This window comes from Ursus americanus, chromosome 8, assembly GCF_024610735.1.
Source record: "Ursus americanus isolate L20-20 chromosome 8, mUrsAme1.1.p, whole genome shotgun sequence".
Taxonomy (NCBI): Eukaryota; Metazoa; Chordata; class Mammalia; order Carnivora; family Ursidae; genus Ursus; species Ursus americanus.
In genome coordinates this window covers 25,067,507-25,079,533 of record NC_142134.1, presented here as the reverse complement: position 1 = coordinate 25,079,533, position 12,027 = coordinate 25,067,507, and the positions used below count along the sequence as shown (strand labels likewise).

Here is a 12,027-nt window from a genome sequence, read left to right as displayed (position 1 = left end):
TGAGCAGATGACCTAACAGGTATATACAGAACCTACCACCTAAAAGCAACAGAATACACATTCTTCTCAAGTGCGCATGGAACATTCTCTAGCGTAGATCAAGTCTTCACAAACTTAAGATTGAAATCATATCAATCATCTTTTCAAACCCAATGGTATGGAACTAAAAATCAGTTACAAAAAGAAAACTGAAAAATTAATATGTGGATATTAAGCAGCATGCTACTGAACAGCCAGTGGGTCCGTAAAAAATTCAAAAGTGAAATCCCAAAAAATACCTTGAGACAAATGAAAATGAAAATACCAAACTAACATACCAAAAATTATAGAATACAGCAAAAAGAGTTTTAGGGAGAAGTTCTTAGCATAAATGCCTGCCTCAGAAACAAGAAAAATCTCAACCTAACTTACACCTCAGGAAACTAGAAAAAGAAGAACAAATGAAGCCCAAAGTTAGTAGAAGGAAGGAAATAAAAGTCTGAGGAGAAATAAATGAAATAGAGCCAAAAAGACAATAGAAAAGATCAATGAAACCAAGAGCTGGTTCTTAGAAAATATAAACAAAATTGCCAAACCTTTAGCTAAACTCACCAAGGGGAAAAAAAAAAGAGGACTTAAGTAAAATCAAGAATGACAGAAGAGGGGCGCCTGGGTGGGTGGCTCAGTTGTTAAGCGTCTGCCTTCGGCTCAGGGTGTGATCCCAGTGTTCTGGGATCGAGCCCCACATCAGGCTCCTCCGCTATGAGCCTGCTTCTTCCTCTCCCACTCCCCCTGCTTGTGTTCCCTCTCTCGCTAGCTGTCTCTATCAAATAAATAAAATCTTTAAAAAAAAGAAAGAAAGAATGACAGAAGAATCATTACAACTGGTACTACAGAAATACACAGGATCATAAGAGACTATGCACAATTAATTAACACATTGGACCACCTAGGAAAAAATGGATTAATTCCTAGAAACATAAAACCGTTCCGAACTGAATCAGGAAGAGAAAAAAAATCTGAACGGTTTGATTACTAGTAAGCAGATTGAAGCGATAATTTAAAACCTCCCAACAAACAAAGTTCCAGGACCAAATAACTTCACTGATGAATTCTACCTCAAAGAAGAATTAACACCAATCATTCTCAAACTCTTCAAAAAATAAAAGAGAAAAGAACATTCTAAACTCATTTTATGAGGCCAGCACCACCATGAATCAAAATCAGACAAGACGATTACTGAGAAGAAAAAATTACAGACCAGTATCCCTAATGAACATAGATGCAAAATCCTCAGCAAAATATTAGCAAGCCAAATTCAACAATACATTAAAAGGATTGTACCCTGTGATCAAGTGGAATTTATTCCAGGGATGCAAGGATGATTCAACATTTACAAATCAATCAGTGTGATACACCACATTAACAAAATGAAGCGAGAAATCATATCATTTCAATAGAAGCAGAAAAAGCATGTGACAAAATTCAATATCCATTTATAATAAAAACCTGCAATGAAGTGGGTATAGAGGGAATGTCCCTCAACATAATGAAGACCATTTATAAGAAGCCCACAAATAACATTACAACTCAGTGAGGTTAAGGGAAAGTTTTTTCTATAAGATCAGGAACAAGACAAGGATGCCCCCTCTGGTTTTTTCTGGAGAGTAATTCATTTATTTGAGAGAGACAATGTGCATGAACGAGGGAGGGGCAGAAGGAGAGGGAGAAAAGCAGACTCCCCACTGAGTGTGGAGCCCAATGCAGGGCTTGATTCCAGGACCCTGAGATCATGACGTGAGCTGAAATCAAGAGTCAGATGTTTAACCGAATGAGCCACTCAGGAGCTCCAAGGATGCCTGCTCTTGCCACTTCTGTTAAACATAGTGTTGAAGTCGTCGTCACAGCAGTTAGGCAAGAGAAAGATAAAAGGCATCCAAATTGGAGAGAAAGAAGGAAATTGTCATTCTGCAGATGACATGGTATTTTATATATAGAAAACCTTAAAGATTCCACCAAAAAACTGTTAGAACTAGTAAATTCAGCACAATTGCAGGATACAGAGTCAGTATACAGAGGGTTGCTGGGGTGGCTCAGTCAGTTAAGCGTTCAGCTCTTGATTTTGGCTCAGGTCATGTTCTCAGGGTCCTGGGATTGAACTGGGCATGGAGCCTACTTAAAAAACAACAACAAGGGCACCTGAGTGGCTCCGTTTTTTAAGTGACCACCTTTGACTCAGGTCATGATCCCAGGGTCCTAGAATTGAGCCCCTTGTTGGGCTCCTTACTCAGCAGGGAGTCTGCTTCTCCCTCTTCCTCTGCCCTCCACCCTGCTCGTGCTCTCATTTGCTGTCTCTCTCTCTCAAACGAATAAATAAATCTGTTTATGGTAGTAGATATTGGAGCAGCCACTGTGGAAAAAATAGACCTGCCATATGATCCAGCAATTTCACTTTTGGGTATTTATTTATATGAAGAAAACAAAACACTAACTTGAAAAGATCTATATCATCCCCATGTCATTGCAGTATATTTACAACAGCCAAGATATGGAAACAACCTAAGTGTCCATCAACAGATGAATGGATAAAGAAAATGTGGTGTATGTGTGTGTATGCATACACATATAGACACATATATAAATAAAAGGTAATATTATCAGCCATAGAAAGAATAAAACATCTCACATCCATTTGTGAGAACATGGATGGACCTTGAGAGCAGCATGCTAAAATGAAACAAGTCAAAGACAAAAACATCATAGGATCTCATTTATATGTGGAATCTAAAAACAAGAACAAAAACAAAAACTAAAAAAAACCAAGCTCATGGACACAGAGAACAGATTGGTGGTTGCAATATTTGGGGGTTGGGAGGGGTGGGTGAAATGGGTGAAGGGAGTCAAAATGTACAAATTTTCAGTTATAAAATAAATGTCATGGGGTTATAAGGTACAACATGGTGACTGTAGGGAAAAAACACCGTATCACATATTTGAAAGTTGTTAAGAGAGTAAGTCTTAAAAGTTATTGTACACACAAAAATTTGTAATTGTATGGTGACAGATGTTAACTAGACTTACTGTGATCATTTTGCAATGTACACAAATATCAAAACATGTTCTACACCTGAATCTAATATGGTTTGTATGTTAAGTATACCTCAATTTAAAAAAAAAGTTAAAAACTGGGATAAAACAGGAATGGAGCAAAAGCATATTGAGCATAAACAAGGCCAGACTTCCCTTGAACTTCATGCAGCGTTTGTTACATGCTTTTTGGTGGACTTTGTCTTTTGTGTGATATGTAGACAAATCTGGTAGGCTTTAGTGTCAAAGACAGGAACATTCCTCTCCTGTAGGCTCACATGCCTGAGACATAAAAGAAGGTCAGTGTGAACATAATGCCTGAAAACATGTGCAAATCCTCTTTTTTCTTTCTGACCAAACTTTTTCTTTTTTATGATCCTATTGCTGGGAGTCTATTTAGTGTATTAAATTGTATCTTTTTTTTTTAAGATTTTATTTATTTATTTGACAGAGAGACAGCCAGCGAGAGAGGGAACACAAGCAGGGGGAGTGGGAGAGGAAGAAGCAGGCTCCCAGTGGATGAGCCTGATGTGGGACTCGATCCCAGAACACCGGGATCACGCCCTGAGCCAAAGGCAGACGATTAATGACTGAGCCACCCAGGTGCCCCTATTAAATTGTATCTTAAACTGCTTAGCCAGCGCAGTGAGAAGTTAGAGTTTTTGAAGGCTGAAGTTTAGAGGTGGGTCTTATAAAAATGGGTGCACTTTAATATTTAAAATGTTTAGTTGAGTAGTAATATATGTATATGTGCACACAGACAGAGGAAAATACACATAAGTGTATAGCTTGGTGAATTTTCACAGCCGAATATATCCGTATAATCAACACCCAGAACCAAACCGTAACCTAAGTAGCATCCCAGATACTCTCATTGTTCCTCTTCAGTTATTATTTCCTACTCATAGTAATCAGTTTTCTGACTCTCATGCTATAGATGTGTTTTGTTTGATTTTGTTCCCTATCTAAATTAAATCATGCAGTATATACATGATCATGTCTCTTCTTTTGCTCAAAAATATTTTAAGATTTATCCACATTTCTTATATATGGTTAGAGTTTATTCATTTTCAGTGCGATACAAAATTCCATGGTATGAATATAACAGTGTATCCGTTCTACTGTTGTTGGGCATTTGGATGGTTTTCAGTTTGGGGCTATTATACATCGTGCATTATCTAATACATTATATTAATGTGTTTTGATGTATATGCATAAATTTCCTAGGACATGTCGCAGTTTTTTACCCATAGTCCGTGAACTCCTCTAAGTGTTCTTCAGTGGTGCAGTCCATGTAGTTACTTTGTGTACCTTACCCAAACGGGAACTCTAGTTGCAGGTATTACCAGATCTTCCCTTAGTGTTCCCAATAGACTTTTTCTAAAACTCACTTGGATTTTTAACATATATTTTGGTTAAGTATGAATATTAATGTGTCTTATCAGACTGCGAGTGCTTTGCTTGTGTATCCCAGCAGCTGGCAGAGTTACCTGAAAAATAGTAAGCTGGTTGAGTGAATGGTGACAGCCATCATCATTGCCAGAGATTGACACAGCAAGTTCCCTCAGTTATGTGAACCATCTAGTTAGGGTAAAATCCTTGCTTTCGTTTGCCATCTCAGAGTCAAAGGGTGAGGAATGGGAGGTGATCACTGTCTGAGAAGCCTACAGCAGGGCTCAGAACTGCACATGCTGTGTGGTTTAGAGGGAATTGCTGTGGCTTTACAAGCCTCTTGGAGATTTCATGTGTTAACAGCAGTGATTCCAAAGGATAGTGTGGGGGCCAGATATAAATAGCAGAACACAAATGGGGTAATGTGCCACTGCCAAGCTACTGCTGGGGGTGTTTATAAAAAGAAAAGCATTCCCTTCTCAGCTCTCACTGTCAACAACCTCCCATCCTGAAGACACACTTACTACAACTGAGAGAGTGGGGAAACAGTTTGAGACCTAGCATCAGTTAAAGCTCCTCCACAGGCAGAAAAGCCAGGTAAACATTTTGACTTATTTACACTTAGAGTACAGAAGTAAAGAATTTTCGGAAAACCCAGATTCAGAGCTTGCTTGGCACATACTGCCTTGTGACAGTTATCTGTCAAGTATTATATTTCAAATCTTTTTTAGAAAGTGAAGTTTAACATAAATGTGGCATTTTGGTTGTCTATTTTAGTATCTCTAGTGAAAGAAACTGCTCCTGAGTAAAGATGGGAATGTGGGGCCAAAGAGAGGACTCCCCTTTCTCCTATGCTGTTCATTCCTTTTGCAGATGCCAGAATATGGTGATTGGTAGGATAAAGTAGAGATATCAGTTCAGTTCCAGTAATGTCAGCTTTGTTGTAGGTATGTGGAAGGAACCAACCTCTTAATTGAATCGGTTAATGGCTGTGGGACAGCTTCAGCTCTTGTTGGCCTCTTACCCTCCTGTTTACCCCTCTCAGTCTCCCAAATGTTGGGATAAGTATTGGGCATTTGGCTGATAGAGTTGTATAATCTTATTAGAATTGCTGCCTGCCTAATTTTTTCTTATTTTCATTCCTACCATCAGAAATTTATGCAAGACCCTTGTTTTATCCTTGGGCTTCTCTTGAATCTGAGTATTTGGGGGAAGGAGGCCCCCTTGGGTAACCTTCCACTTAGTACCACTACTGGTCTTATCATTCCTTCCATCCTACCCAGATGGGTGTGACTTAGTTAGCAAAGAGAATAAAAGAATGGATGATGTGCATGGATCATAATTACTGGGGAATTTTTGGAATCTGGGAGCTAGGAGACCACCAGTGTGAAGTGGTTGTTTTTTAGTTTGTGTTATTTCCTGTGTATGCTGAGGGGAAATTCAGAGATAGGAAGAAAATATGACTACCAGTGACTGTCTGTGGTGGGAGAGACAGCATGGCTGGAGGGGAATGGAAATGGACAGATTTAATCTTGAGCAAATTTCTGAAGTTCTCTGAGCTTTTGTTTCCCTATCCGTAGAATAAGGATGTTAGACCACCAGACAGAATCTAATGGGCCTTCCAGCCATTGGAAATTTATGGATGATCACTCCCTGACCATCATGATACCTAGTCTCACCCTGAATGAAATACATACAGTGTATCATCCGGCTCTACTTCCCTAAACCTCTTTTTAAAATCTGCTAAATTGGAATTTCTTCATTTTAATTTAGAAGAGAAGAATGAAGACAGGACATTTTGATATGGTCACCATGCTGCTGGCAGCTATGATTCTGATGGACATTTTCCAGGTAATGTTGGGAATGGGAAGTATGTGGTCATTGGAATGGGAACTCTTGATATAATGTTGCCTGAGGCATCTGTGTGGGTTGATGTTGGAAATGAGAGTGGATAGAATACATAGAATAGGTAAATTAGTTTTTTTACAAGTAGCTTTTATCTTTTCATTTTATACATGAGATACAGGCTAACTGTAGAAAGTTGAAAAATTTAAAATTAAGCCAACAGAGGAAAGTAAAAATCATTCACAATCCCTCCACTCAGAGAGAAAGACTTAATCTGTTGATGTGTAGTCTTCTTGGCTTCTGTGTGTGTGTGTTTGTAATTTAGAAAAATGGGTTCACACTGTACAAAGTACTATTTTACTTGGCTTTTTAACTTAACTGTACTATGAATGTGTTTATGTCACTAAGTATTCTTAAAATATGCATTTTGTCCAAATAAGGTGACACTGCAGTGTTTGGTTATATGTGTTTTATTAAACTATATAAGGACCATTTTTCACATCTGGTGTTCTTTTTTTCTGATAAAACTTTTATGATTTTATTCTTCGCAGTCGAATCTTTAAACATTCTGTAGCATATTTTTATGTAAAGTATGAGCGAGTTATCTCATTTGATTTACTGAATATTTTTCCACTGTTTTGAAGTGCCTTCTTTAAAATATATTAAGTTCTTAAAATTTTATTTTTGAATTTAATATTCTGATCCCTTGCCTATGGAATCATTGTGTATTCTGTTGCCTGTACTGCAGTATGATTTTTTAAATTGAGGTTTAATTCACGTATCATAAAAAAATCACCATTTTAAAGTACATAATTCAGTGGTTTTCATAGATACAGTGTGTTGTACTCATTACAGAACATTCCCATCACCCCCAAAAGAAGCCCTATAGCTATCAGCAGTCAGTCCCAATTCCCTCTTCCCTGCATCCCTTGGCAACAATTACTACTTTCTATTTTTGTGGATTTGCGTATTCTGGATATTTCACCTGAATGTAATCATACAGTATCTGGCCCTTTGTGTGGCTTCTTTCTCTTAGTGTGTTGTTTTCAAGGTTCATCCATGTTGTAGCATATACTAGTAGTTCATTACTTTTTAGAGCTGAATAATATTCCATTGTGGTTATGCCACATTTTGTTTACCCATTTATTAATTTTTTTAAAGATTTTATTTATTAGAAAGAGAGAGCACGTGCATGAATGGGAGTGGGGGGAGGGGCAGAGAGCGAGGGGAAGCAGACTCCTGGGGGGCAGGGAGCCCGAGATCAGGACCTGAGCTGAAGGCGGATGCTTAACTGACTGAGCCACCCAGGCACCCCTATCCATTTATTTTTGATGTCATTTGGGTTCTCACTTTTTAAAGTTTCTTGAGAATGGATAATCCTGCTTTGAACTTTCATGTACAGATTTTTATGTGAACATGTTTTCAGTTCTTTTTGGTATATACCTATGAGTAGAATTGCTGGGTCATATGGTAACTTTATGTTTTCCACAGTGGCTGCACCATTTTATATTCCCACCAGCAACGTGTGAAGGTTCAATTTCTCTACATCTTTTCCAACACTTATTTTCCTTTTCTTTTCCTTATGATTATAGCCATTCTAATGGATGTGAAGTGGTATCTCACTGTGGTTTTGATATGCATTTTTAACATTCTTTGGTAACATAATTTTCCTGTGTGTTCTGTGAATGTTCCATAATTAGTTTAACCAGTTTCTTTTCATTTACATTTAGGTCATTTCCACATTTTTTGGTAGTATTTTTGTAATAAATTTTTGCTAATTAAATTTCATTAGTATGGACTTTTGTTTCAGTGGATAAAACAGAGGAAGAAAATATAATCAGTGTGTTCACCTAGCCTTTTGGACATGTCCCTTAATGTCCATTCAGTTGTCCCTGAATGGTGGTGGCATTTGTGAACTTTTTCACTGCTCAAGGCACTCACTGTACAGAACACACAATCAACTGTGGCTTTGGGCCAGAAAGACTTAATATCTAAAATTAGACCTGTGGAGACTGGTTAGAGGCATAGGAAAAGACAGGAACATGCTGGATCAGATATGATATGACTCTGATATGATGTGACTCAGATATGATGTGAGGAATGCAGGAGGTGATTTCAGGGTGTGATGTCTTATAATACATTGAAGTCTTGAAGATGAATCAGTTATTAGTGCCCAAGATACACTGTGGTACGTTCTGTGCTGCAGAGGAAAGTGCATTTCTTGGCTAGGAGATGGCAGTGATTTAATCTCCTGAAGCTCAGATTCCCACTGCAGGAAACTGACCTACAGACCCAGGAGTTTAGGGGTCTCATTGACTTCCCCAGCAGCATATTCTGTGGCTGGTAATAAAGACAGTTTCTGATGCTGGCCCAGTTTTTTCATTTGTAAAATGATGTTACGAATTGTCTGCCCAACCTTTCATAATAGTTGCTAGGAGGAGAAAATTTAAAGTCTTCTGAAAGTGCTACGTAAATGTCACTGGTCTTTATCATTGGAAACAGGACATTCTGTTTAAGAGGACAGACACTGGGGCCACATTTCCTGGCTTCAAATCTCAATTTCATGGAGAAGATATTTGCAAATGACACTGCAGATAAAAGACTGGTATCCAAGGTCTGCAAAGAACTTCTCAAACTTAATACACGAGAAACAAATAAATCAAAAAATGGGCAGAAGATATGAACAGACACTTTTTCAATGAAGACATACAAATGGCTAACAGACACATGAAAAAATGTTCAAAATCATTAGCTAGCAGGGAAATTCAAATCAAAACCACATTGAGATACCACCTTACGCCAGTTAGAATGGCAAAAATTGACAAGGCAAGAAACACAAATGTTGGAGAGGATGTGGAGAAAGGGGATCTCTCTTACACTGTTGTTGGGAATGCAAGTTGGTACAGCCACTTTGGAAAACAGTGTGGAGGTCCCTTAAAAAGTTAAAAATTGAACTACCCTATGATCCAGCCATTGCACTACTGGGTATTTACCCCAGAGATACAGACATAGTGAAGAGAAGGGCCATATGCACCCCAATGTTCATAGCAGCATTGTCCACGATAGCTAAATTGTGGAAGGAGCCGAGATGCCCTTCAACAGATGACTGGATTAAGAAGATGTGGTCCATATATACAATGGAATATTACTCAGCCATCAAAAAGAACGATTACCCAACATTTGCAGCAACGTGAACGGGACTGGAGGAGATAATGCTAAGCGAAATAAGTCAAGCAGAGAAAGACAATTATATGGTTTCACTCATTTATGGAACATAAGAAATAACAGGGAGATTGGTAGGAGAAGGAAGGGAAGAATGAAGGGGGGTAAACAGAAGGGGGAATGAACCATGAGAGACTATGGACTGTAGGAAACAAACTGAGGGCTTCAAGGGGAGGGGGGTGGGGGACTGGGATAGGCCGGTGATGGGTATTAAGGAGGGCACGTATTGCATGGTGCACTGCTTGTTACACGCAAATAACGAATCATGGAACGCTGCATCAAAAACTTGGGATGTACTGTATGGTGACTAACATAACATAATAAAAATTATTTAGAAAAAATCTCAATTTCAGGCAAGACAAATCTGTCTTAGTTTGCTCATCCTTAAAAAAGGGACTAATAGTATCTACTGCATAGGGTTGCCATGAAGATTAAATGAGTTCATTAATATATAGGAACACTTAGTGCTTGGCATACAGAAGACACCCTGGAGAAGTTTGTTAGGTCTTAGGGATGGAGTGGCCACAGAGGGTGACTGAGAAGAAGATACCTAGGAAAACTCAAAAACGAATAGATGGGTCTGTGTGAGGACCAGGTTGTTGGTGGTGGTTGTAGGCAGTAAGATGATAAGTTTGCTCTTACTATTAACAGTTGAAGGGTCTTTGTGCAATTCAAGTGGAGTTACCAAGTAGGCAGTTGATAATACGGGTCTGGCGCTTACAGGGATAGGCCAGAGGTATTTAGATGATAATTGACACTGTGGGCATGTATATATTGCCTAAGGGTAGAGTTGAGAGTTAAAAAAGTAAGTAGCCTTGAGAAATTCCCAGCATTTAATGGCCAGTAGAATATGTTGGCTCTTCAAAAGAATCTAAGAGGTGTTCCCCCAGCAGAGCTGTTGGGGTGGAAGAATGGGGTGGGAAGCCGATTGAAGAGGATTGAGATATGAGTGGAAATGAAATGGAGAAAGCAAGGGTAGACATTTCTTTCAAGAAATTTGTCTGTGACGGGGTGAAGAGAGAGAGTAGGAAGCAGATAGTGAGCCTGGGATATTTATTTTGCTTTTTTAAGTTGATTCTCTCTCCTCTCACCCCGCCACACACACTTTGACTCACACACTCACACACACACTTTTTAAGGATCATTCATGTGGTAAAAAATAAAAAATAAAAAATAAATCACACAGAGGCTGCAACTTTAACATCTCCTAAGGGTCTTTATAAAGTTTTCAGCTGTGGTCTCCTGCTTAGGTTGCAGCTTATGCAGCCAATGCACTGTTACAAGTATAGAATAGTGTAGAGAGAAGATGACGAGGGCATTGTCCTTCTATTTGTAGAAACCCTTAAATAGTGTCCCCGGGCAGATTTGCTTGTCCTGTGTTTTGATCCATAGGCCAGAGTACAGGTTCATATTTTACAGGATTTCTTTTTCTTTGGTGCCCACGGTTCTTGCTCACACCGCTGCCTCGACGAATGCAGAGGCAGACCAGATGAAGAGTGGTGGGCAGCAGAGCAAAGTTTATTGAGCGATAATAAAGTGATAGTAAAAAGCTCCTGAAGAGGGAGGGACCCAAGAGGGTTGTCCCAGAGTTTCTAAGTCTAGGGGTTTTTATGGGCTTGTTGGTGGGCTCTTTTAATCTGATTAACCCTCCCTGTGCCGGTCGCCCAATCAGATTTTTGTCATCTGTCTGTCACGTGGGAAAGGATGGAGGGCTCCTTCCAGGATGGTATAAAATTCTTAAGGATGGTTTCCTCTTAGGGTTGGGGTGGGGTTGTCCCTGCCTGCCTTTCTTCCAGCTATCCTTCATTAATTAAGTTCACTTGAATATTTTGCTAGTTGCTATGCTAGAAGCTTGGAATGCAAAAGGTAAATGTGACACAGATCCTGCCCTTGAGGAGCTTACAATGTAGCACATGTATTCCTGTCATGAAATAATGAAAATAACCACAATGTGCTGGAAACTTAATAGGTGAGAGGCAATGTGGGTAAGGGCTTTGCATATATTCATTTTATCATTAGTGCTTTGCAACAATACTGCAATTAAGATATTATTTCCTTTATCCTCATTTTTAGATGAGAAAATTGAAGTTCAGAAATGTAAAGTAACTTTCCCATATCTAATTAGTATCTAGCTATGGAATTTGAACCCAGATTTGTCTGGCTCCAAGCTAGTGCTAATTATATTATACAACCCCACTTATTATGTTATATGTACCATTTAAAGATACATTAGGCCTTTTTCAGTTGTTTGTGACAGAAACACAATTCAAACTAGCTCAAGCAAATAGGGAATTTATTGATTCTTATGACCGAGGTAGAATACAGTCTTCGGGTACAGCTAGACCAGGGCCTTAACAAATGTCATCGGGGCCTCATCTCTTTCCCTTTCAGCTCTGCAAACCTTCCTTTGTTGGCTTTATTTACAGACCGGATTCTCCATGGAGCTAAAAGCGTGACTATTGGCCGCCCCAAGCCAATCTTACCCTTAGAGCTTGTCGTTGT

General features: G+C 39.0%; 1 protein-coding gene across 8 annotated transcripts in view; it reads left to right on the top strand.

Moving 5' to 3' along the window:
- ART3 (ADP-ribosyltransferase 3 (inactive)) overlaps positions 1-12,027 on the top strand; it is a 157,201-nt gene that overhangs the window by 120,100 nt on the left and 25,074 nt on the right. For 7 of the 8 annotated variants that reach the window (XM_045789886.2, XM_087864074.1, XM_087864073.1 and 4 more), the window contains one exon: positions 6,232-6,309. In XM_045789886.2, coding sequence (XP_045645842.1) covers positions 6,241-6,309 — 69 coding nt within the window. In that variant the 5' untranslated portion in view covers positions 6,232-6,240. Of the gene's footprint in view, positions 1-4,926; positions 5,056-6,231; positions 6,310-12,027 lie in introns of those variants that run through there. The other variant, XM_045789877.2, reaches the window with a different exon arrangement.